This window comes from Tenrec ecaudatus, chromosome 8 (genome assembly GCF_050624435.1).
Source record: "Tenrec ecaudatus isolate mTenEca1 chromosome 8, mTenEca1.hap1, whole genome shotgun sequence".
Classification (NCBI taxonomy): domain Eukaryota; kingdom Metazoa; phylum Chordata; class Mammalia; order Afrosoricida; family Tenrecidae; genus Tenrec; species Tenrec ecaudatus.
Genome location: NC_134537.1, coordinates 37,807,821 through 37,834,816, shown reverse-complemented (window position 1 = coordinate 37,834,816; position 26,996 = coordinate 37,807,821). Strand labels below are relative to the sequence as shown.

The window sequence follows — 26,996 nt, the reverse complement described above, 5'->3', positions numbered from 1 at the left end:
TCGTGTTCCTCTCTCCCCCGTGGGACTTAACCACTTGGGATCTTCCACACGCCACTTCCGGGGTCGAGGCCGAGTGCCGGAAGGCGCACGCGCTCCTCAGAGGGGCTCGTGCGAGGCGGTGTGGACATGGGGCGGAGGAAAGCGCAGGGCAGCGGGTCCCTGGGCCGGGCCTTGATCCGTCATCAGATTCAGCGGAGCCGTAACCAGCGTCACACGGACTCCTGGGTAAAGCAGAACGCAGAACCTATCTAGTTTTCCACCCCTTTTGCCTAGTTCTGAGAGCTGGGGGGTTGCCAATTGTGGGAAGCAAAAGGCACTGGGAGAGTTTACAAAGGACGTGGCACCAAACCCGGTATGGACGGGTGAGTAGGCGGTCCTGCCATGCCGAAGGAGGCGCGCCTTCAGCAGGCCCCGACGCCGCGGTTGCCCGAGGGACCAGTCTCGGTGTGCCCACAAGTTTCTGGGGAGCGAGGAGACTTTGCTTGGCGCCACCTCACTGCCATCAAGTCCGCTCCGGCTCATAGGGACCCCGTAGGACAGTAGAACTGTCCCCTGTGGGTTTCCGGAGCCGTAAATCTTTGTGGAACCAGAAATCTTCATCTTTCTCTGGTGGTTAGTGCCAGAAATCCAAGATAACTCAAATCCCATTTCACCCGTTTTCCGCTAGTGCAGTGTTTCCCAACGTGGACGACGCGGCTCCCTGGGGTGGGGGCGGGAACTGTAAAACCAGATTCCTTCCCTTTATCCGTGATTATGGGCTCTAGTACAAACAATTTTCGTTGCCTCGTCGTGCTGAGTTTTTATTTGTATTTTTGTTTTCTGAAAATGGGGCAGTAGGCAAACACGTGTAGGAACCTATGCTCGTGATTTAGCTCACAGATAACTATATCTAAAAATGTGGTAGGACCAATTCTTGTTCCCCTGGCCGGTGGAAGATCATGGTTGTCGGATCCTTAAAGTTTGTCTTGGATGCATCAGTCTGGTCCTTATCGTTTGCATTCGTTCCCCCAGCTGCTGTGTGAATGCCAGGATGCCCCCGGTTCTAATTATATATGTGTGTTTGTATAATTGTATACACACGTACTTACATGTTTATGTCTATAACTGCACATGCACCACTGTCATATTGTATCACTTCCATCCATACAACCTGCTGAGGAAGCAGCATACAGGCCTCCTCAGTATTCATCGGATAAGAGTTCCTCCTGGTTGTGAGGGCAGTCTGCTGCGACATCTGTCACCACATTGATGGCCAGGGTTGGTTTGGCTGGCTGGGTGGGTATCGCTTCTGAAGCCTCTTCTTTGTGGTGGATGATCTCCCCCGATGGAAGACCATCCTGTGGTCAAGGTCTACTAGTAACATTCCCCTGCCAGCACCTCCAAACGAGCTTCCAAGAGTTGATTACTCTGAGTGTTAGTAATCATAGCAGTCATCTTAAAGCAGCCTGTTACTAATGTGTAGGGGCCCTGGTGGTGTAGTTGTTATGAGTTGGGCTGCGAGCCACAAGGTCAGCAGTTCAAAACCACCCACCCACTCTGTTCCTGCCAGGAGTTACAGTCAGGGAAACCCACAGGGGCAGGCGCACCCTGCCCTATAGAGTTGCTATGAGTCGGCATTAACTTGACAGCAGTGAGTTGAGGGGGGATGGGAGGTAGTATTAATGTAGCCTTTAGGAAGTAGTGAGAAGACTCTGTGTTCCATTCCTTATTCTGTGATCCACGCACCTCCTATTTATGAAACTTTACCAAGTGGAGGTTTACAGTTCAGATCATCAAATCTACTGACCTTTTAGCCTATAATTTTTTCATTTACTTGTTGATCCAAACAATTGTATCAAGAAAATCAATTAAGTAGATAGCAACTAGTGTTTTTTAACCAACAGGATAAATTGAAAGGGGAGAAAACTATTACATAGAATAAGTTTTGCTTCAGGAGTCTTTCTTTTGTTCCATTTCACTGTTCACTAGCATTTGTATGTATCATGTATGTCACACATACCTGGGTCTTTGTATATTATTTACCACTTAATGCTGACGGGGAGGGGCAGGGACCAGCCGTTTTGATTCAAGTTCTACCTCGATCACTTACTGGTTTGTGACTGTACCAAAGTGAAACTCACAACAGTGGAGTGGATGTTGGTTCCTCGTGGCCTTAGGTGAGGTCTCTAAGGCTGTGAACCTTGGTGGGAATAGCTGGCCTCATCTCCCAGAGTCACTGGTGGCCTTGAACCTGGAACACTGTGATCAACAGTCCAGTGCTTACCTGATAGCCCCGCCAGGCATCTTTCCTCTTTAGTAAATGAGGTATAATATAATTCACGTCAAAAGATTTTTTTTATAATTAGATGAAATAATGAACTAACAACAAGGTAATGAACTTGCTTTCCTAGCACGAGGTAAGGAACTGCCTGTTTAAATGTTAACTACTGCTAACATAAATTCTAAGCCACACCTCCCTTGCAGTCAGCTAACAGTTACACGGGGAAGTTTGTGGCTTGTTGGATGTCCAGAGCAAAAGAGAGCAGCTGTATTAATTCCCTGCGTTTTATTCATAGTTGCACACAAGTGAACTCAACGATGGCTATGATTGGGGGCGTCTTAATCTTCAGTCAGTGACTGAGCAAAGCTCACTCGATGACTTCCTTGCAACTGCCGAACTTGCTGGGACAGAGTTTGTGGCTGGTAAGTGGTTCCCCAGGGGTCTCTGAGTGGACTCTCACCTTCAGCTTTACGGTTACAGGTGCAGTAGGTTAGCCCTTTTCATTACCCAAGGACACGCTGGCCTTGTACGGGACATTCAAAGTATGTTGATGAATAAGACAGCATCTGCAGTGTTCTTCTGGTTTAAGGGCTGTGAAAGAAGTCTGCAGCATGCGGTGGAGTCCTGCAAGATGGAGCTGACATTCCTTTCTACATAAAGAAACACAGGCGTCCAGAGACTCCACTCTGGAGCTCAGTCTTCAAAAACGAACTGTTGGAGGGGCAGGTAGCGTTGCACAAGACAGGCGGGCAGGCAGAACACTCAACCCAAGATTTTAAGCAGCAGCTTAGGTCAATGAGTGGTCAGAAGATTGGCCTCATGGAATGAATTCTGATGAGTGACAAGGCTACGGAGCCCCTAGGGGAGCTGTGGATTAGGCATTTGGGCTACTGACCACAAGTTCAAGCCCAGTGGTCTCTCTTCAGGAGAAGGGTGAGGTCTGCTCCTGGAAACATTGGCAGCCTATAAAACGCTACAAGGTAAGGCCCCACTTGGTGGCAGGGGGGGCTGGGGTTTAATGTTGAGTCTGGGTGAGGTAAATGAGAGCCACATTCTGGCCTTAAAATCGTGACAGGGTTTTAGACAAATGATTTCCAATGGGAAATAGGTTTCTGTAAAGATCGAAGCCTTGGATACCCTGTGGGGTGGTGCTGCTTTGTTGGGAATCACTGTTAGTTGTTGGGTTTACTCTGGTTACTGTGAGTTGGTATCAACTCAGCAGCCGTGAATTTGGTTTGGTTTAGCTTGGTACATAATTTCAGGTTCTTTTTAAAGACCACTGATGAGTTTTGAGGAGGAAGTTAGATTGGTTAGATGATTGTTTTAGTAGAGGAGTGGAAGAAAGAGCAGGAAGGCAATGTTAGGAGCTAGAGTCGCCTAGACTCAAGAGTACCTTCCAGGTTTTACAGTGAGATAGCGTGTCACCAAACCAAACACCAGGCCCGCTGTCGGTTTGGACTCCTACAGAGTGCTGGGTTCCTACCATCAGCCTCCCGGTTAGCAGCCAAGCGCTTTAACCACTGTACCACTTGGGCACCAAAACAGGTCAAGGGGTGGCTAAAATTTTTTAGACAAACGATAACAGGTGTTGACAAGAGTGTGAGGATTGAAACAGTTGCATGTTACTGTTTGAAGTGTCAGCCACTGTGGAACACAGACTGGCAGGTCCTCAGAAGGACTGAGCCGCCCACGCCTAACTGTATATTAAAGAGAAATGAAGCCATGTGTCCACACAAAAAACTTAGACACAAATGTCCATAGCAGCGTTCGTGGTCTCCTAGCAAGAGAAGTAGCACAGTGCCCATCAGCTGCTCAGTGCATAGAGTAGATGTGGTGCATTCACACGAGAGGGGCCCTCGGGCACAGTGTTAGGTGAGTCTTTGGCTGCTCACGGGAAAGTGAGCAGGGTGAACCCAGTCACTTCTTCAGAAAGATGGGGCTGTCGGCCTCCCTGAAGACCTGCAGCCTTGAAAACACCGGGAGGCAGGTCTAATCTGTCCTGCTGTCCTGCAGGGGCACTGTGAGTGTGAGTCAGTTCAGCTGCAAGGAGTGGTAGCCATATAATGGATTCTGGCTTATTCAAAAATCAAGAGGAATTTTTTTTTTGCTGCAACCTATATGGCACTTGAAAACACTGAGCACGTGTTATATGATTACTTTTCTATGAATGGTCCCACCTAGCAAATCTCGAGTCCACAGTGTGCTTAGTGGTTGCCTGTGGATAAGGGCTGGTAGGCCGGTTCTGTTGGGAGGCATGAAAACACGTGTGTGTCTTTGCCAGATGGTGTTCATAAAAAGGCAGAGCCACAACTGTACCAAGGGAAAGGAGGGGGGATGGGAGAGAGGAGCATGTTGTAGTTTCAGTTATTTGACTAACACTGGGGGAGAGGAAAGAAGGTGTGTTTGAGTGGCTTTATACAGGGGGATGCTCCAGGTTACCATTAGCGAGTTCATGGGTTTGCGGGTGAGAGCCAGTAGAGGAGAGATTGAAACTCTTAACATGTGGTTTGGCACTATCTCTTAAACCTTATAGCACATCTCCTGTGAGCCTGCCTGTGCTCCTCTCAGTACCAACCTGGAGCAGAGGTTCTCAGGCTTGAGTGAGCAGGAGAACTGTGGGGAGAGTTTGTTCGCATATGGACTGCTGAATCCCTCCTGCAGAGTTTCGGATTCAGAAACTGGGGTGGAGCCTCAATTGTATATTTCTAACAAGTTCCATGATGATGCTGATGGGTCAAGGGCTGCACTTGTCCTGAAGGAACACCAGGTTCACAGGAAGGTTTCTCAGAATCATATACATTACACTGCTTGACAGTGAAAAGTTGGAAGCCACCTAAGTGTTCAAAAGAGGAACACTGACTAAATGAACTGTGTTCTCCACACACAGTTCAAAGGGATGAGGTCAATCCGAGTACTAATGGGGAGGGTCTCCAAGACCTGTTAGCGCATGAAAAGATGAAGCTGCGCAATGGTGTCATTTGCATTTGAAAACTGACCATAAGACAGTAAAACCTGCAAAAGATGAAGCTCTGGGAGCAGAAACCTCTGCCGGAGAAAGAACACTCCAAGTCCTCAAACTGGAGGGCGGGTGTCAAAAGTGCAAAAATGGAATTACAAGCCAGTGGAATTTACCTTGAACTGTTGGAAAACTGAAAAAGAAATAAAACACTGCCATCGAGTCAGAGCTGATGCTTAGGGCAGGCTGTGTTTCCAAGACCAACCGTTCACGGCATTAGAAAGGCCCATCTTTCTCCCGGGGAATGCCTGATGCTCGCCAACTGCTGCCCTTGCCGAGAGCAGCTGACCAGTGACCTCTCCACCGCCAGGCCTCCTGGTGGACTATTTGAAGCCCCCTTGTATTTAAACAACAAGGAGCAATGGAAAATGGGAAGGCCGTGCCTGGTAAACGGTGGGAAACATGTAAGATCTGGAAAGGCAAGGCAGCCCCCTCTACTGCCGGTTCTCACAGCTTTCACCATCTGTGAATGGGACCAAAGATCTGGAAGGTCTTCATTGATAAAGCTCAGAGGTAAGGAGAAAAAGGAGTTAGATATTTTCATTTTGAAATTATAGTGCACCCAAGCCTAAGAGAATTTAAATCTGGAAGACATAGCATCTGTTTTAGAGTCGCATAGCCTATCAAGATGACCAAGATCTAGTTGTCTGTACCTCTTGGTGCTCGTACCTTTCTTTTCCTTTTTTAAAAAAATCATTTTATTGGGGGCCCGTACAGTTCATCACAATCCAGACATCCATCCATTGTGTCAAGCACATTTGTACATTTGTTGCCATCATCATTCTCAAAACATTTTCTTTCTACTTGAGCCCTTGGTATCAGCTCTTCATTTTTCCCCTCCCTCCAACACCTTTCTTTTCCACAGAGAAGTTAAACATTCAGTTTGTGCGTCCTGAGACTAGGACTGGACTGCTGTCTTTTGAGGAGAGCCAAAGAATTAAAAAACTCCATGAAGAAAACAAGCAGTTCTTGTGTATACCAAGGAGGTGAGCTGAGCGGAATTGATAATATTGTAAGACTTAACAGTGCCACTGAGTGCCAGCTTTGGTAATTTACGCATATGTGAATTTCTTTTCCTTCTGTGATTGTTTCAGACCAAACTGGGACAAACAGACTAGTCCGGAAGAACTCAAACAGGCAGAGAAAGATAACTTTCTAGAGTGGAGACGTCAGCTTGTCCGGTGAGTGTCAGACTAAATGACAATGTAAATCCTTGACGTACTGAGTTTGAGCATCTTGGTGTGTTTGCTTATTGCCATCTGCATTGTTCAGTAAACAGTCCTGAGGACCGTATCTGTCCTCCTTGGTTACCCACGGAAGAAGACGACTCCTCCACACCAGCCCAAGACCCATGCCACGACGCAGGGGTTAGGCGTGCCTCCACCCTCCATCTTCTTTATCCTATTCTGACACCAGCCGTTCCTCCCACTCTGCTTCTGTACTGAGTTTCATCATTTGTTGCAGTGACCACATAGAGCTCACAGACAGCTCGATTATGGGGCTATTGGGGATCTTGATAGGTTACCACACTCAGCATCGGTAAATAGTAAGAATGCTGCTCGTTGGTCCACAGCAGTACCCCGCCTCAACCAGCAGCCAAGTCTTGTTGGTCCTCAGCACCTGAGGGCCAGGAAGCCCATCTGCCGCCCCACCTCACTGTCTCAGGGCACAGCCTCTGGTCTCAGGTTCTGCCACTTCAGACCGGGATCTCAGACGCTGTTGGGTCTTCTTCCTTGATGGTCCCAGGTTTTCTCTCTCTCTCTCTCTCTCTCTCTCTCTCTCTCTCTCTGCTTCTGAGATGGCTCTTACATGCAGTCATGGCTTTGAGGGAGGTATGGGTTTTCTGACTTTCAGCAACCAAACCCCCAAGGAAACTAGGGGTGACTTGGTCATCCACATCCTCTAGTAAGGTGAAGGAACCTGGTGGTGTAGTGGGTGCTGGCTTAGGCAGTTAACTGCAAGGTCAGCAGTTAGAAACCACCAGCTGCTCTGTGGGAGAAAGAGGAGACTTTCTACCCCTTTAAAGATTTATAGTCTGAGAAACCTACATGGGCAGTTCTACTCTGTCCTGTAGACTCAAAGTAAGTGAGGCGGGTTTGGATGTCAAGGAAGGTGGAGACTCAGAACGCTTCCCACTCTAATCTTGTCCCTTAGCATAACAGGTAACTCCCTCCAAAATGGGATTATAACCACAGGCAGAGGGGCTAGACTTTATGATCATCACAAAGGGATTATGGATAGAAGAACCAGATGAAGAAATGTCACTGCCCTGTAATTACGAATCCTATAAGAAGGCAATGGAAGCTGCTGATAGGTGCAGGTAAGGGTGTGTGCGCACGTGCACAGCATCGTGGGTGCATGTGCACACGCTATAAAGCTGTGAGCGGTTACTCTGTTCATGTCTGGCCTTTCCCCCTTCCCCCCCTTCTCCAGCCTTTGGGCAGCCTGCAGTTTATCACTGCTTTCCTGAGCGTTCTTACAAGGGAGATGCCTGTGAGAGGAAGTCTGCATTGCCGTAGTAGGTGATGAAATAAAATGGTTCCCATGTTGGCTCACAGAAGGCATACAAAAATAGTTCACTGCCACGGTCTCGGTGCTGAGTTTTAAATGCAGTGATTCGCTAGAAGCTTTCTGTTGTAATCTGGCAAAGGTCATATAAATTTCCGTTCTAAAGCCAGGCTAGAAGAGGAACTAAAGCTGATCCTGACTCCATTTGAAAGGAATCTAGACTTTTGGCGCCAGCTCTGGAGGGTCATTGAAAGAAGGTAAGTTGCCATTATCTGTCCCACGCAATGGGACTTCGGGGTTGCTTGAGGTTTGGAGCTAATGCATGCTTCGAGGCCCACGTTTGAGGAGGGTGGAGTGGGGTGGAGCGAAAGGCTGTTAAGCGTTATCATAAAAAGCCAGCATTTAAATGTAGGCCGCTTGTTAGTGGACAGAGGCATTAAGAAATATATGGGAATAGGGAATGTTTTCTGTAAGATGAGTTCTGAAACTCACTTATCAAAGAAATATAGCGTTCTCACTGGCCCTGTGGGGAAATCAGTGTGAAAAAGTAGTTCCTACCTGTGCTTGGCTGACCTTTATGACCTTCCGCCCAGGCGGCTTCTAAGCAGAGCGCCAGCACAGGTGCCCAGGTGAGTGGAGGCGGTCCCTGCCCTCCGACAGAGAGGGTGCTTCCTCTGGTGGGGGAGAGGCCAGTATGCTGGGGATAGCAGAGGAAAGAACACGGTCACAACGGGCAGAAATCAATGTATGACTTGGGTTTTGTTTGGTTTATCGTTGGGTTTTGAGAGGAGGAGAATGATTTGGGTAAACTCAATGTGGAAGAAGTTTTAATGAAGCACTGAGGGCGTACTGGTTGCACGTTGGGCTGCTAACTGTAAGGTCAACCCTGGCTTATAAGGTTGCTATGTGTCAGCATGGACTCAGTGGCATGAGTTTGGTTTCGGGTCATATGTTGGTCGGTGGTTCAAAACCACCAGCTGCTCTTGGGGAGAATGACTTGGCTTTCTCCTGAAGAGTCACCGTCTCAAAAGCCCGCAGCGATTCGGTCCGTGTTCAGTGCAGTCATGCTCGTTGAACAGGAAGGCCCTGTGCGTGGGTTTTAGGCCCTTCAGTGGGCATTGGTTTCATCAGAGGCAGCATGGACGTGGGAGCTGCAGATTGTTCGTGAAAAAGTGGCATTGGGGCATGGTGGGATTTTTCCACAAACTTTCTGAAGCTAGTCTGAGCTCCTTTGAGGTTGTAGTATTTACCTCTAGTTATTTGTGTTCCGTGTTATTTCCCCCTTTTAGACAGAATATGTTTCTGTATGCTGATGACTTTATTTCTGGGTTTTCAGTTCTTTTCCATTGGTCTGAGTATCTGTCATTATACCAATACCATGCGGTTTTGACCACTGTGGCTGTATAATGTGCTAAAGTCATGTAAAGCAAGCCCTCCCACGGTGTCCTTCTTGCTAATTCGGGGGTTCTTCCCTAATCTAATTCTCTGCTAATTTGGGGGTTCTCCCCTCTCCATATGAAGTTGGTAATCAGTTTTTCCATTTCTTTGAAGAAAGATGAGGGTAATTGTATCAGGATTGCATTAAATGTATATCGTACCTTGGGGAGCACTGACATCTTTCTTTATTTAGTCATTCAGCCCACGAACGTGGGCCATTCTTGCATTTGTTGAGGTCACCCTTGGTTTCTTGTAATAGTGTTCTGTAGTTTTCCCAGGATATGTTTCTAACCCCAGGAATTTTGTTTCTGTTGCCTGAAAGAGAGAGATCTTGAGTTTCACAGAAGCATTATGAATGAGGTGACTGCTGCCACCTCTCCCCCAGACGTACGTGTGGGTGCCCCCGCTGTAGCAGATGTCTCCTGTGTGGGGACAGGCCGAGCCGCCTGCTTCTCTGACTTGGGCCATAGTTATCAGAACAGGTTGGGTGCTCCACGTGCTCCTCTACAGCGTGGACGGCCAAGCACTGGGTTCTGCACTAAGGCCCCATCGAGCCATGACCATCCTTCCTGGCATGTAGTCTAACCCCAACTGCGTCCTAATTCAGCACGGGAAGCAGGCAGTTCTGAAAGGTCGTCTTTCCTTACTGGTGTTTCTGAGTTCATTCTTCCTGCCTGTTTCCTGGGAAGGCTTAGGGTATGGACCTTGTGGCTTTGGCATGTTCGGCTTTCTCTGTCTTTGCATTTACAGTATGAACATGGTGGACATCACATCACCTCAACAAAGGAAACACCCGGGCCCGTTTAATTAGAGACCTTTCAGAAAATTGGCCAGTCTGTGAACTCCTTTGGATTAAAAGATTATGCTGAAGATGTCATGATTCTGCAGAGAAAATGCATTCTTACTTGTCAGAAACCATTGCCTAAATGGTAACTTTGATGTAATGCGTTTTCTTGGTGTTCTGTGGAGGTGGAATGTGACCTTGCAAAAACCAAAACTCCAAAATCACTGTCCTCGAGGCAGTTCCGGCTCCTATAGCATCCGTAGGACAGGGTAGAACTACCCCTGTGAGTTTCTGAGACCACAGCTATAGGAGTAGAAAGCCCGTCTTTCTTCCAAGGCGAATATGGTGGTTTTGAACTGCTGGCCTGGAGCCCAGTGCATAGCCACTACACCGCCAGCACTCCTCCGCCCGAGCAGAGAATGGTTAAACCAGTGTGGCTTAGGGAGCGACACTGCCTCTGCTTGTTAGCACTTCTGCATCTTACTCCTTACCGTGCCGACCGCTGCTGGCCCACATGCCATGACAGTTAGAGGCTTATAGGCGGGAGGGTCCTTCCAGAGAAGGGCGGCCCTTATTCCCCTGCCATGCTGACATGCTTCTGGGTCCCGACTACATCTGTCGGGGGCTGAGGGGATGCTCCGTCAGCCACGGGCAGCTTTGTTGCTGCATCTTTGACTTGATGGAAGAAGGTGAGCATGTGTTTCCTACTGAAGCATGGCGGTTTCCATTGATATTTTGCTGTTTGCATTTTTCTTGTTTAAACACAGTATTAAAACCACGGGTGGCTGTTGGGTAGGTATGCGTTTTCTTCTTTGCCCGCCTGGCGTTTAAGTAAAATACTGGTTTCCATAGTAGCAAGTATTAGCAAACAATTTATTAAATTTTCCTTTGAGGAGCCAACAAGAGTATAGATTAGAAACTATAATAGATTAAAAACTATACTCCAATAGATTAGAAACTGTACTCAAACTCACTGCCATGGAGGCTATTCTGTCTCATTAGGGCCGCGTGGGACAGAGTAGGACTCTTTCTGGGGGTTTCTAAGATGACGGCTCTGTAGGAGTAGAAAGCCTCCTCTTTTGCCCAAACAGCAACTGATGGATTCAAGCTGCTATCTTGCAGTTAGCAGTCCAGTATGTAACTCGCTGTGCCACCAAACCAAACTCACTGCCGTGCGCACTCGTAGCTATTCAGTAAGACAGGATAAACCTGCCCCTGTTGGTTTCCTGGACTGTAACTATGAAAGCAGAAAGCCTCGTCGTTCTCCTGTCGAGAAGCTGGTGGTTTCAAACTGCTGGCCTTGTGCTTGGCAGCTCAATATGTAACTGCTGCGCCACCTGGGCTTCTCATCTTCGATCGACATGTTTGAAACACTCTGCTCAGCCCCGGGGAAGTTCACAGATGACCCAGCAGTGAAGCACTAGCTGAGCCGGGCCCGTGAGAGCCGTAGACTGTTAGGTGAAGAGGCTGGTCTCGGGTCAGCACGGACAGATCTGTTAGCAGCTGTTGGGCAAGGCCCGCTTTCCTCATCTGTACATGGGGGGGCAGGTAATTGTGCCCTGAAAAGCTATCGTTGGGAAGTGTTTGCCACCATCATCCCGTGGTCAGTGCTCAGTACTCTCACTTGAACTACAGAAAGTCCAGGGATGGGCCGTGCACAGGTGGTTTGGGTTGTTTTAAACGCTTTCCTTTATTTTTCAGTGATATTGTGGTCCAAATAGTAGATGCTCGAAACCCACTCCTGTTCAGATGTGAGGATTTGGTAAGTGGCATGTAACGAGATTCCTGCTGAAGTCCTTTGAGGTGGGGCGAGAGGACAAGCTCACAGCAGTAACGTAGGCAGTGGTCTGCCCTGCCCTCCAGCCTTGTTTGATTCTGCCTGCTCTCCTCCCAGGGCCAGGAGCTTGCAGAATGCCACTGTTTAAACCGATGTTTTCTCCCCAAACAGTTTTTTTCATCTGCAGGCAGACTCAAACTCTGATTTGAACATTTTAGCTTTAGTTCAGAGCCATTTGGCTAATAGACAGTAGCCAGCCACTCCCTTTTTTCACAAGGCATCAGTCGAAATAGCATTTTTCGTATTTCAGCCTGTTCCTATTCACTTCGCTTGGGAGCCATCCCATCTTCTTCTCCCACCTTAGATACTGCTTCTGGCCCTGTTGTACCAGTCCGCAGCCTGTACCAAGGCACGGGGAGGGAGAGGTAAGGGGTGAGGCTCACATGGAGTAATGTAACGCCCCTCCTGTACACCGGGGTAGAAGACCAGAGTGATGGTAGTACAGGTGATTTCAGAGGCACTGGTGAAGCACAAGTTTTAATCATGAGCACTAATGAAGGAAACCTTTAAGTCTGTTTAAAAGAACTGTGATTGGGAATTAATTCCATTGGCTGACTCTAGGGCAGTGTTTCTCAACTTTCCTAATGCCAGGACCCTTTAATACAGTTCCTCATGTTGTGGTGACCCCCCAACCATAAAATCATTTTCATTGTTACTTCATAACTGTCACTTTGTTACTGTTACGAATTGGGCAACCCTGTGAAAGGGTCGTTTAACAGACCCCCTCACGGGTCGTGACCCACAGGTTGAGAACCGCTGGTCTAGTGTTTCTTTCCTGCTTTGGAAACACTTGACGTCGAAAGGTGACATTATTGGCTGCCCTCTTTTGACTGAAAAGTAGTCATGGCTAACTTGCAGCTCCTTATATTGTCTGGAAGAAACAATTCAGCATTATTAAAAACAGGACAGTATTTCATGAAAATTGGTCCTGCTGTCCTTCAGCCAGGAGCCCTGGTGGCACGGTGTGTTTGTGTTGAGCTGCTAGCGGCAAGGTTTGAGCCTCAGGAGAAAGCTGGGGCTTTCTGCTCCCTAATGTAGTTAGGGTCTTAGAACCCCTCAGGAGCAGTTCTCCCCTGTCCTCTAGGGGCGCTGTGAGTCCGGATTGACTCTGGCTGTGAGTTGTAATAACTTCTGCAAGGCAAGAAAGCACTTCCTTTTATACTTTGCAACTTCTTTTGTTAATGTTCTCAGACCTGTCTTTCAGAGTTTAGTGAAAAGCCAAGTGCACCATAATTATAAGTCTTTAAATTCGGAAATGATTTTAAACTGGGAGCAGTAAACACGTAGTCGTCACGGAAGCGCTTCTCTGTATTGGCTGCATTTTTAACTAACCATTGCAGGAGCGGTCTCTAAGTGTCTTTGCTCGTTGCGCAGGAGTGTTACGTGAAGGAGCTCGCCGGCGACAAGGAGAATGTGATTTTGATCAATAAGGCGGACCTGCTGAGCGCCGAGCAGCGCCGGGCCTGGGCCGCACACTTTGAGAAGGAAGGCGTAAAGGTCATCTTCTGGTCCGCCTTGGCCGAATCTGTTCAGCGGAATAGAGACGCACAGGTGATCGGGGTCACAGGGCTTCTGGGAGATGGGGGGGCTGTGTTTGCGTTTGCTTGTCTTTTCGGAAACTTGTGGGGAGGCGTTTTGATGTTGTGACGGGGCTTTGGAAGCTGCGGCTCCTTTTCTAAGTTTAGGGTGTTTCTGCCATCCGGGGATGCCAAGTCTGTCCAGGTTCCCCTCTTGGTGGCAGTAACGAGCGCATCTTTGCCATCCCTTGTATGCAGCCGTTCCCCGGTTCCAGGCTCTTCCTGTGTGTGCCCCCTTGGTTCTCTCTCCCACAGACCCCATCTTTCGCTCTCATGGTCATCACTGGCATGGCCATGCTCTGGGTTAGCAGTACGTGGCTTCTGGAAGATACCTTCCTCTTTAGAGGTCAGGCACCGTCTCTTCCTCTCTAGGAGGAAACAAAGGCTTCTGAACTTAGCTGGTCCTATCAGGTAACTCTTAACCCTAACCCTTAACTTTTAGTCCTTAACCTTTAATCACTTAACACTAACTCTTTTTTGTTTGTTTGTTTTATTTTTTACTTTATTTTATTTTCATTGTTTTTGTGCTTATTTTGTTTTGTTTTTAATCATTTTATTAGGGGCTCATACAACTCTTATCACAGTCCATACATACATCAATTGTTAACACTAACTCTTAACACAAGTATTATCACTTAGCCTTTTGCCTCTTTTTAAATACATTATGAGGGCTCTTACTACACCTCTTGCTGCAATCCGCATGTCAGTTGTAGCGAGCACATTTGTACATATGTTGCCATCATGGTTTTCTAGACATTTCTTTTCAATTGAGCCCTTGATGTCAGCTCTTTCCCCCCACCCTCATGGCCCCTTGATAAATTATTTTCATATCTTACACTGGCTGTTGTCTCCCTTCCCCCACAGTTTCTGTTGTTGGGGCAGGGGGGGTGGTGCAGTTATGTGTCAGTCATCACAGTCAGTTCCCCCTTCGTCCCCTCTTCTCCCCACCTTCCCTCTTCCCTGTGGTATCGCCACTCCCATTCCTGTTCCTGGAGTCCTGTGTCATGAGCGCTTAAGTCTTACCTGTACCTGTGCGCATGCTCTGGTGTAGCCCACAGGGGAAGGCAGTCGTAGGGTCATGATAGTGGGGGGTGAGGAAGCCTCATGGAACCAGAAGAGTATTGTATATTTCATTGGCGCTTTACTGCCCATGGGTTGACTCAGCCCTCTCCTATACCTCCTCTGAGGGGATGTCCCATTGTCTCCAGATGGGCTTGGGTCTCTGCTCCCACCCCCCTCATTCGCAACAATGAGAATGTCTTCTGATGCCTGTTACCTGGTCCCGGTAACAATTCGTGATCGCACAGGCTGGTGTGCTGCTTCTCTGTGTGCTTGCTGCTTCTCTGCTAGATGGTCGCTGTGTTAATGTCAAGCTTGTAAGACCCTAGACGCTATATCTTCTGATAGCCAAGCACTGTCCACTTTCTTTCACTGCATTTGCTTATGCACCCATTTTGTCTTCAGCGATCGTACCCAGAGGGTGAGCATTACAGAAGGCCAGGCTGTTAGAAGAAAGTGTACTTGCCTTGAAGGTGAGCTTGCGCAGAGGCCTGAAGTCCATCCATACAACCTCAGTGTATTTCCATTTAAATATATGTACAGAGGCTAATATCTCTATTGTTATGAATCCATGTATTAACATGTACACACGACAATGCTTATACCTCTATCTGTGTCTTTATCTGGATCTAAATCTAGATCTGTTTCCTTTCACCTTCCTCCTGCCCCACCATCTTGCTCGCCCTACTTCCACCTTTCAGTAATTCCTCTCAGCTAGAATGCTGTTGCTCCAACACCCCTAGGATCTCTATGTCCTTGTTGTTGATTTTAATTCCCTAGTTCCCTATCTGTGGTGGTGTTTACTCACTGCTCCCTTCCTCCACCTCCTTCCCCCAGTCCCTCTGGGACCATCTGTCCCGTTGTTTTCTCCTTGAGCTTGCTCCCATGCCTGTCTATGTAAGTAGGCAACTCAACGATAACAGAGACGAGGCAAAAAGAAAATAGAAGTTTGGGGGGGGGGGAGTTACATAATTCCAGGTCTGTGCGCTTGACCTTTGTAACTGCCTCCCCACAGGTCCTGGGGGAAGTCTGGAAGCTGCCCCTCCTAGCCTTTGTCTGTTTTGGGGACTCTGGGGGCTTTGTGGCTTGGCTTTCCCATTGCTGATTTGTTATGTTCCCTTCTTGGTTTGCTCCACTGCTATAAGGGGATTCAGACTAGACCAACTCCCCGCCGTGTGACCCTAGTATTGTCCTCTGTCGTGTGTGCTCCCGTGAGGGGATGACATGCCTTGTGCTGTTGTCGGTCCTTCAGTCCTCTCTGGGCCTGAGCAGCTCCGTGCAGGGCCGCCATCCTCCAGACTTGGTGTGCCGGTATGGGACCTAGACCATTCCTTTCTCATTTTCCGTCTTGGTTTGCTTCCTTGTGGGCGCGGCATGCCAGCCCCTCGCCCCACCTATAAATTTCGTGTTGTCCTCTGTGGCATCTCCTTCTAGGGAGGGGTCTGTTTGACTGACTGGGACCGGCCCTGCAGCCCACTCTGTGCTTGCATCTCGCCACGTGGGTATATTGGTGCGCCATGGTGGAGTCTGGATGCGCACACTCCTAGTTCTGTGGAGACGTAAGCAATACTCTCCCCCTGGGTGAGTTAGTGCCCTGTGCCCCCGTGCCATCCTCTCTCTCCCATCCCCTTCGTCCCCTTCTGTGTGTTGGAATAGCATGTGCATCCTTGGGTTTGGTCTGACCTCTACCTGCCTGTACCTCAACGCACACAGTGTGAGATAAGTGGCTTTTCTTCTGTATCCACTGTGCTGATCATACTGACCTCAGGGGCTCACGGTGTACTCGTCCTTCTGCGATTGGCTGACTTTGCTTCACATCGTTCCTCCAACTTCCCGTGAAACGACGTGTTTCATGTGATCATCGGTGTTTAGTGGTGCGCGTAGTAAGTACTCCATTGTATGTCTGTGCCTCCAGGATTTTTGTAAAGGAAACTAGTCCGCTGGGTTGGAACACACCCGCCTATCCACCTCTCAGGAATCCGGCTATCAACCTGTCGGTGTTTGAATGCCTTAGTGTCGCCCTGAGGGTTTGGATTTTCCTGACAGGTACTTGTTCAGGCCTTTCTTGACTTTTTGTCAACAAGTAGAATAGCTCTACTTTCCCTTGGCCATCTAATAAATTGCATTGTGTTCCCCCAAAATTGAGTTTTCCGTCTTTTTTCTGTAACATAGTTTCTGCAGAGTCCTTCTGTTGTCGTTCGCCTTGGTTTCCAATACACATGCTCAGTTCACATGCTTCAGCAGAGAAAACACCATTCTCTGTTCATTTGCTCATTTACCATAACAAGTAGTTCCAGTGTTAGGATTCTGTTGAAATAAAGCCATGTTTCTTTATTGAGTTGTCAGCCGTTATCATGAAATCATGCCTATTTAATTTCTCTCTACTTTCCTACAATATGGGATGCATGTTTGAGTTCATTGTATTCTCCTATTACTCATTCTAGCACAACTTTAAATAACCAATTCGCTTGCTAATCATTGATGATTCAGAAGAATCCTCATTTCCATGAATAATACATGACTTTAACCCTTCTCTTTCCAAGTGACTATTCTACAGCTGGGCTTTGACCAGTTCTTCCTGGCTCAGTCATGGCCAACAAAGCAAAAACAAATCGGACCTGAATTTATAAAATGTGGGCATAGCAGAACAGTAACCAGAACTCAAAAAATGAATGGGTTGACATCCTGCTAAGAACTGCATCTCTCCATTGAGACCACAAAGACAGTGTGTGTGCTGCGTAGCCGCCAAGTCTACCGACCAAGAGTTGGAAACAGCGGTGCCAGCCATGCCACTTGGCTAGTGTCACTCCTTCATTCCTGACAGTAATCCTCTGCATCGGCTCCTGAAAGAGATCCTACGTCCATTTACGTCTCCCAGGGCACCAACGATCCTTTACCTGTTACAGGTATTCTCACGGTACACCGACAGCCTGCAAATTCATGTCTTCCATTTCACAGCCATGACTGACCAGTATGAACTCATTTGAAATGTTTATAAGGACAGCCTTGGGAATCTTTGATAAATAATTTCCACGTGTGAGGTTGAGTTTTGTTGCTCCTAAGTTGGTAGCAGGAAGCTGTGTTCCAGTGGGTCTTCTTTCATAAAGGCACTTACAAAGATGAGCCATGTCCTGTCAACTTACAGCCTGCAGATATAATGCACTCAGATGACAAAGTATGCCCTTCCTGATTTGACAGGCGGATGTTGAGTGTTGGCGCACTGGTGAGAAATGCCTCGTTTATTTTCAGGAGCTCATCCTGAAATAATGGACTGCCAACGAATTCGTCTTAACCCGGAATGTTCCTCTTCTTTAAAGATCTGTTTTTAGATCGCACACGTACTGCAGCGGACACACTGATGGCTTGGGAGGAGTAGTGGTTGTCCGTCCTTGCACCGACACACTTCCCCTGTACTCAGCCTACATCATCAGATCGCTTGGCGTTTCAGCGAGTGTGAAGAGTGCAGTCTCTACTTCTGTCTGAACTGTGCCGTTTCTGTTACCTCAATAGGAGCAAGAGAACGGAGATGCTGGGGAAACCAGCGCAACTGAGCTGGAGGACTCCGATGAGGAGGAGCAGGCGGAGGCGGAGATTCCGGACCCGCAGACTGAGCGACTCCCTGGCAGGGAGTTTCCCTCACCTAGTGACACCGCCTCCAGCAGCGAAGACGACTGCGAGTATGAGGACTGTCAGGAGGAGGAGGAGGAGGACTGGCAGACGTGTTCGGAAGATGACAATGACCTTGAAGAAGAGTCTGGTGACGGGGACTGGAAGCAAAGCTGTACTGCCGATGCTGACCCTCCGGACAGGGAAACCCCGCAGAAGAGGCAAACACACAATTTTAGCCATCTGGTCTCAAAACAGGAATTATTGGAGATCTTTAAGCAGTTACACAATGGGAAGACGGTGAAAGATGGACAGCTTACTGTTGGACTGGTAAGATAGTATAGTTCATAAAATCATTGAACTAACATGGGCTTCATTCCCCAATTTACATATCCACCCCACCCCCAGACCACCTGGGTTTATGGCCTGCTGTGGGGCGGGTATTGCCCTCTGATTGCCCAGCAGCATCTTGGGGAGCAGGCAATGTAACGTTAAGAGCTCAGCCAAAGGGCTCTTCCAAAAGATGAGACTTACACAAGTCTTGAAGGTGGCGTAGCGCAAAGTCGGCAGTTCAAGCCACCAGCCGCCTCTTGGAAGAAAGACAGGGCTTTCTACTCTCAGGGACAGTTCTACCCTGTCCTGTTGGGTTGCTGAGTTCCCATCGAGTCTGCATGAGGTGGCAGTGCGTTTAGTTTTGAATTTTGGTGGGCCACTCTTAACTATTAAATAATTCCTGTTAAAATTTCATCACATCTTCCCCCAATTCAACTATTGCCACCCTGCTGACTAGCAAGGAAGATTAGGCCCAGGGAGCGTGTAGCCGTCCCTTCTGGTGTTCTTTCCTCGGCCTGTAGTCGTAGTCGTCTTCTCTCAGCCCAGGCAGTCTGTTAGTGATGCACGTCCGGCCCCAGCCCCCTGGTCTGCTCTGTTCTTCTGTAGGATTCTGGTGTCCTGTGACCGTTTGTATGCTGGTGTTTTCATTGCATAAACACCAAGTGGGAAACAGGAAAGCAGTCGCATCCCTGGCTGTATGTACTCTAAGGCTAAAGATGGCTATCAGAGTTCCCCAATCCCCAAGGAAATGCAGCTGGGTAAGATTTTGATCTAAGCAAGTAAAACACTGTAGGGAAAAGGAGATCCTGACAAAGTTAGCGTTTTACAGCTCCTAAGTTACATGCTAAATATACCCAACAACTCATGACTGTCAGGCCAACCCTTGACTTAGAGTTGCCCTGTTGGACAAGGCAGAACCAGCCCATGGCATCCTGCCAAAAGCAGACAGCTCCATCTTTCTCCCATGGAGCAGCTGTTAGGTGTAACCTGCCCGTAGCTGAGTACTTTCCCTGTGTAACACCAGTTGGCTCCATGCAACCCATCTTCACCCATCCGTCCATTGCAGATTTGTTCATTCCAACTCATTGTAACCCTACAGGGCCAGTATAATACTGCTCTCTAGTTTGCCGAGACTAAATCTTTACAGGGGCAGACAGCCTCATCTTTCTCCTATGGGGTAGCTGGTGGGTCTGAACCACCACCCTCATGGTTAGTGACCCAATGTTTAACCCCCCTGTGCAACCAGCACGCCGGTTCAACGAGTAGCGGTAAATATGATGACTGTTGGGAGGGGTGGGGACAGTGCAGCACCCTATAGGAATCTTCAGTGTTCGGGTGGCAGTAAATCCATTGGATTGTCCCAAATATTATCTATCTACTAGCTTGTACTCAGGATACAGAATGAAATCCTGATACCATAGTAAAGGGGAGTACACATCATACTTGGGTCCTCCAAAAAGTTCCTGAAGACTTTGTTTCCCCCAAAACTCTTTGAAGCCCCCTCATTCTTCCAAGATAAAACATAAACTGTGTTGAGCATATTAAAATGAGTTGAGAGTTGTCTGAAATCTCTCGAGGGGGTTGTACTGTGAAGGACAGTGTGAGATTCTGACTGGAGGTCAAAGGAAGGTCATTCCCGACAGGTGAAATGCTCTCGTTTAAACAAAGCCTCCGGTTGTTAACCTTCCTGTTGTGTTTAAATAATGGCAGGTATTTTTTTTAATCATTGTATTAGGGGGTCATACAACTCTTATCACAGCCCATCCATCCATCAGTGTATAAAGCACATCGGTACATTTGTTGGATGGCAGGTATTTTGGGTGTGCCTGGAGTCTGAAGGATTGTGAAGGTCAGAGTCAGATGATGAAAGTACATGATTTGAGTTCTGAAACAGGCAGGGACTTGATATTCAAGGGATGAAGTAGCCATGGTCTTCCAGTCCCGAGGATGGTGGGTTCTTTGAGCTGGGTAAGGGAATTAGATTCGGAGACCTGTGTACAAGCACAGAACAAGGGCAGCATGACGTGAGCAAATAGCAGGAAATAAATTTGCTCTCGTTTTGTCTGATCTCTTTTGTTCCTTTATATGAGCTTGCTTGACATTTCAGATTGATTGATAACATTGGGAGGAGAAGTCTCTGGGCCGGGGGGAGAGTGGCATTATCTTGATCGGAATCAAAGACTAAGGGAACAGTACCCCAACTCATTGTCATCGAGTTGATTCCAACTCACAGAGACGCTAGAGGGTTTCCAAGGCTGCACATCTTTACAGGAGCAAACAGCTGTTCTTCCTCCCTCGGAACAACGGGGGGGGGGGGGGGGGTTTGAACTGCAGGCCTCGGGGTTAGGAGCTCAACGCCTAACGCACAGCACCCCCAGGACTCCTAATGGAAAAGCTTAGAAGCTTGTTCCAGTCATTGCGCCCTTACTAGTTTTTAACCAGCAAGACAGAAACTTGCTTATAAGTCATTAAAAGTCAAAGCCAGTTGTGTGTTATGTTTATTAAAATATCTGTCTACATCTACTTCCAAAACAACCAGGTGCTTAGCCAAGATTGTTGCCATTGATTTACTCCATATCTTTGGGTCCTTGACAGACGTACGGTTTGGCGATTCCATACCTGATGGGTCTCTTCTAGGTGGGGTACCCCAACGTGGGCAAGAGTTCGACGATCAACACCATCATGGGGAACAAGAAGGTGTCAGTGTCCGCCACCCCTGGTCACACCAAGCACTTCCAGGTACGTTTGCAGCGTTAGCTCGGCGGGTACTGAGCAGCTCGTTCTTGCTGGGCGTTGCTGTGGCTGCTCTCCCCTCCCCTTCCCTCCATCGCTGTGTGCCCACACAGACTCCGTCCTGCCTTTCAGACTCTCTACGTGGAGCCCGGCCTCTGCCTGTGCGACTGCCCTGGCCTGGTGATGCCATCCTTTGTCTCCACCAAGGCTGAGATGATCTGCAGTGGGATCCTGCCAATCGACCAGATGAGGGATCACGTCCCACCTATAGCACTGATATCCTTTCTGAGTCCCAGAGCCTGATGATCAGAGCGTGTGCTGAGGCGGCAGGTTTGATTTGGGCGTGCTACTTTGCCGCAATTCTGCATCCTCTCTCTGCTCTTAAGAGTCCGGGAGAAGCCGGAATCATGACTGGCAGTGCATGTTTTCTCCGGGTGATCGCATGAGGACTTGGGTTTGGGTTTGCATTCGGGTGTACTTGGAAGAGCTGGGCTCTGGGTCACGGCCCTTCGTTTCCCACCTATTTGATGCCATGGCAGTGCCACTCTAGCTTTCCAGAGTCCTTTCTAATACAGGGGCATGATGATACCAAATACTAGTCCCTTCCATAGAAGGGACTTGCGAGTCAGTGGGGTTTGGTATGCAGAGGGGAGTCCTGGAGCTAGACCTCCACAGATGCTGAGGGATGACTGCATTTAATTCTCAAAATAACTCTTGGGTCATATCTCTCCCGTCCTCCCGCCTGCCTTCCCCCACCCCTCCTGTGAGCCAGTGAGGTGATGCTGACTCAGCAATCCTGCAGTACAGGGTAGAATGCCCTGTGGGTTTCCGAGACTAAGTCTTTGCAGGAAAGAAAGCCTCATCTTTGTCCCACCGAGAGGCTGGTGGTTTGAAGCCCTTGTGGTTTCCAGCCCAACACGTAATCACTACGCCACCAGGGCTTCTTGGAGGCAAGTGGTGTTGTCATTCCTGTCTTCTTAGCCCTGAGTAAGCTAAGGCACTGAGCGCTGAGTCAGTCCCGGAGCTCTCATAGCAGGTGGTCGCTGACCTCTGCTGCCTCCTCGCAGCATCATGAACTCACGTGCGGGAAGCGTCCCAGCTAGGACCGTGAAGGAGAAGCTGCTGAGACAGAGGCACAGGGTTAAGCAGTGGGCTGCTAACCAAAAGCTCAGTGGTTTGAGCCCACCAGCCACTCTGAGGAGAAAGATGTGTCAGTCTGCTTCTGGAAAAATTAAATTTTAAAACTGCCATCAGGTTGGTTGCTCATAGCGACCCAATAGGACAGAGTAGAGCTGCCGCTGTGGGTTCTGGAGACTAAATGTCTAGAGGAGTAAACGGCCTCACGTTGCTCCCTTGGGAGCAGCTAACAGGCCTGTCTGAGTTGGGATTGACTCAAGGCTGTTGCCTGTATAGAACAGCTATGTCATGCGTGTCTTGGTTGCTGGCAGAAAATGGGAGACTCCAGGAAGCGGTGGCTGGCTAAGTAGATGGCTGGTAAGCCAGCTCGTCGGGCCACAGCTTTTTGCGCATCTGGTTTTGGTGTCCCTGTGTAAAAGGAGCGTGTGTCACAGACAAACTTCTGAGGTGCAGGTCTCAAACATGGGACACCACAGGGAGGAGGCCGCCAGTTCACGGGAATAGATTTCTTGACGCGCTCACGTTTGTCAGAATATCCCAAGACGTGTGTTAGAAGCCACCTATGGAGTTGCTATCATAAAGCCAAGAGAGGACGAAGATCCCCATCGCGCCCCAACCTCAGAAGAGCTGTTGTCGGCGTATGGAGGTGAGTTACGGTTTCTTTCACAGTTAATGAAAACCGCTGTTCGCTGCATGTCTCCTGCCATTTCCCAGGGTGCGCCTCTTTGTGGGTTCTGCCAACCTTGCTTACAAAGTGGTCTCCACGTAGCTAATTTGGTGGCGGTTTCCGGATCCAGCAGCCGCTGAGGTGTACTCCCAACTGCTCTTTGAGTCAGTGTAGTAAGACCCCTTTACAGGTGCTATGTGCCCCTGTTCTTATCCTTGAAGATAGAAATTGGATCCCTTGGGGAGCCATGTGTTCTACGTGGGACAGTGCCCAGCACACGCTCCCATAGGGAAATGGTGCTTCCAGCAGCTGCCCCAGGCTTGTAAAGAAAAGACTGCGGGGCGTTCGCCCTCTGCTGGTGCCCAGGCGCACACCCAGGCCTTCTGAGCGGAGGTTTCTGGAGTGGTCTTCTCCCAAGTCCAGAAAAGGGGATGCTGGGGAGACAGTGGTTTGTCAGGGTAGCATTAGACCGCAGTCACTCAGATGTTGAGACAGTGGGGTGTGGTTAGGCTGAGGACACAACGCTTCCCTGCCCTCTGACCCTATATACACCTTGCTTGACAATAAAATGCACCCAGAGCTATCCCGCCTCTCCACCGCACCGCGTCCTTCCTGGTTTCTCGGCTTTACCTTTGTCTGGGTGAGCATCTGTGGTGTGATTGCTAGTTAGGAGCACCAACTGGGAGGAACCTTAAGGACCACCTGCCCCAGGCTTGGTGCTTTACTTGAAAATCATCGAATCCCAATTTCAGGCTATTTTTCTAAAGTTTATTTCTTTTTGACCTTTTGGTGTTTGATCTGCCTAAATTTATTTCCATGCATGGAAAGAGCCAGCGCACAGCTAGTATGTGAGAGAGCTATGTTTTGAACCCCAGCTGTCTGCCGGAGCCTTAACCACCCTGCCCTGCCGCCTCCTTCTGAGTGAGTCAGCAGTAAAGGCAGTTTTGCTTCGTAGTTGGGAAACTGAGTAAGGTCCAGGTCTGTGATCTAGTAAGCGTGTGTCCTCTGCCCGTGGTCCCCACGGACTGAAGAAACAATGGGGGTAAGCAGAAACTGGGTGTGCCTGCCCTGGCAGGTGCATCTGCTGCTGCTGGGTCCCCCGAGCCACATGTGTTAAATGCTAGCCAAAGACTTTTCCGCAGTACCTTTTTTAAAAGGTGGGTTGTGTTCACAGAGATGGACAGTGTTAACAGAAAGGACCAAACCGTCATCTCTTTTGTTGGCTTTGCTGTGCTCTCACTTCGGTTTCGCCAATTTTATTTTCTCCTCACAGCTATGCGGGGGTTTATGACAGCTCACGGGCAGCCAGACCAACCTCGCGCCGCGCGGTACATCCTGAAGGATTACGTCACTGTGAGTGAGTGGGCCTGCTCGCTGGTGCTCTGGAATGAGCAGGTCTGCCGCGTTCGTGCTGTGAGCTCAGATCGTGGCAACGCCCTAAGTCATGAAGGAAGTCTTTTCTTGAGGGCCTGTGGCAACTGAGTCGGAATTCTAGACCCCAGGGAGGTAGCATGATGTGAATTATGGAGCTGACTTAAACATCTCCTGAAAAAGGAAGCGCTAGCTCTCGCCCACTCTTAATGAGAATGATAATGTTCTGTGGGCATACTCTGTAGCCCGTTGTTGGTATCGGCTATCTGTGAGGCTATTGTCGTAGTCTTCCGTGTAGCCCCTTTGCCAGCAAAAGCTTCCTGTGCTAGGCGTGCTTCTAAACACTTCATCTGTCTGTGATGCTAGCCCCGTTTTGTGAAAGAACCCCACCAAGTTTGGGGCTTTCGTCCTCGGTTAGAACGGGAGTCACAACGGTGCCTGCTTTATGGTCCCCTCGTCACAGGTGTTAGTGCCAAAGAGATAGAAAGAATCTCCCACCCTCAGGTTTAAAGTACAAGCAAAGCAGTTGTACCCAGTATATGCTTTGTTTTCTAAGTAGCTTAAGTGAGTACTATATCACCCCAAAATAAGAAGTCAGCTGCGTCCAAAGCAGGAGGTCGCCATGTCCAGGGGCAGTGTGTAGAGACAGCTAAGGGAACCTGACAAGGGCTGGCCTGAGCCTGCTGGAGGCTGTGTTGAGTCATAGAAGAGAAAGGGCCCGTTGTTTAGGAAGCTGCCCCGCACACTGCCTTACCTGGTTGGCCACAGCTCTCGGCAGTTGTAGAGACAGACGGCCCTGACTGCTGTTGCTGCCGTGTCCCTGCAGGGTAAGCTGCTCTACTGCCATCCTCCTCCTGGAACCGACCCGCTGCTCTTCCAGCACCAGCACCAGCGGCTCCCAGAGAACAGAGCAGATGGAGAGGAGATCCGAATGCGGCCGGGCAGTCATAGAAATGCAAAGCAAATTGAAAATACAGTAGACAAGACCTTTTTTCATCAAGTAAGTTGTAAAGTTGTTCTTGTAACTCCTGATCAAACATACATCTGGTCTCAACAATATCTGTTAAGGTATTCACGTGAATGTTCAATGGTTCACGGGGTTGTACGTCCGTCCCCATTATCTAATCTTACATATTGTTCACACACACAGTCCCGCCTTAAAAGAAACCCCATGCCCACTAAGCAACCACCTCCATCCCTTTCCTAAGAAATGGTTACCTAAAGAGCCCCATAGAGGAACTGGAAACGTACCGGAGCTTCAAATAGCTCGTGTGCCAAACCTTTAGCCTGTGGTTTATTATGTTATTAGTATAAGATCCAAAAGCAATGCTGTCCACTTAAGTCATGTCAGATTAAGTTCCTTTTATGGAGTAAACTTAAAATTCACTTTTGTTGGTTTGCTTTTCATTTGTTTTAAGTAAATCTCAAATTTGATTTTAAAAATTGCAACACCTCCTATGTGGGCACTTGGTGTGCTAGGGCCTTGGGTAGAAAAATGAGTAAGTTCCCTTTCTCCTTTGAAGGGATTGACATTTTAGCAGAGAGGAGGCAGGCTAACATAACGTGACATGTTATCTAGGGCAGAGGTGTAGTTGGAGCTCCTTGTGGACCCAGGTGAGGAGACGGTTAATCTTGGGCTGGGGGCAAAGTGGGTGAGTGAACGCCCTGGAGAGGAAGTGATACTGAGTTGGACCTGAAGAAGAGTGAAAATAGACCGGGTTGGGAACAGTGTCAAAGACCAGCGTTCCAAGTGGACGAAGCAGCATGCAAGGCTGTGGCTTGACCCGAGTCTGTGTTTGCAGGTGGCCTGGCGTGTCAGGACATAGGGGCTTGACCCTGGAGGCTGGGGGGCGCTCAGATGTGTGAGGTCCGTGGTGAAAGAGCTCGGTAGTGTGTTAACCGATACAGAGAATGTGCAGCCGCGTTGTAAGGGAGACTAATTGGGTTGAGGGAAGTTGAGTCCAGATACCAAGTTAAGTATTTCCCAGAGAGCACTGGAAGTAAGAGTCAAGGTAAGGATGGTGTTTGAAGCAATGAGACTGAACCGATTGGGCAAGGGCGCGTCACGGGCAGGTAAGGAGAAGGGACTGGGCAGACTGCTGAGAAACCTCATTGAAAGGCTTGTGAAGAAGACCAGTGAGAGAACAGGAAACCTGCTGCTGACGTCTCACATCGTTTCCTCTTCCTTCTAGGAGAACGTGAGAGCGTTGACCAAAGGGGTCCAGGCTGTGATGGGCTACAAGCCTGGGAGAGGCCTGGTGACCGCAACTCATCAGTGTTCTGAAGCCGGGGCTGGGAAGCCATGGAAAAAGCACGGCAACCGGAATAAAAAAGAGAAAAGTCGCAGGCTCTACAAGCACCTGGATATGTGACTGGACCCCGGTGAAATGGCACCTGCGTCGTGCACATGGACAGGGCCGGTGCGCTCTAGAAAGGACCCTGCTGCTGGGCAGCACGACGCACTCGGCAGCCATGATAGCAAGACTGACGGTCCTGGAAGCGCCAGCTCCGACTCGGGTCTCCCTAGAGCCACCACCCGCCCCCCAGACAGCGGTGCCCGCAGAAGGCTGGCCTCAAGACGAGTGAGTGTCTGCTCGCTGTCTGTTGTAAATGTGTACAAAAATGCATAGCGGTTCATCCGGGTGCGCTTATTAAAAGATACCAAACCTAA

General features: G+C 48.8%; 1 protein-coding gene across 1 annotated transcript; it reads left to right on the top strand.

The window, feature by feature from the left end:
- LSG1 (large 60S subunit nuclear export GTPase 1) lies at nucleotides 1-26,996 on the top strand. Its single transcript, XM_075556231.1, has 14 exons — nucleotides 1-225; nucleotides 2,556-2,682; nucleotides 6,142-6,262; nucleotides 6,371-6,457; nucleotides 7,955-8,041; nucleotides 11,707-11,767; nucleotides 13,217-13,393; nucleotides 17,989-18,414; nucleotides 21,055-21,156; nucleotides 21,283-21,426; nucleotides 22,810-22,933; nucleotides 24,228-24,307; nucleotides 25,152-25,325; nucleotides 26,518-26,996. Exons 1-14 carry the CDS (start codon nucleotides 127-129, stop codon nucleotides 26,695-26,697), a joined length of 1,989 nt encoding a protein of 662 aa, XP_075412346.1. The 5' UTR covers nucleotides 1-126; the 3' UTR covers nucleotides 26,698-26,996.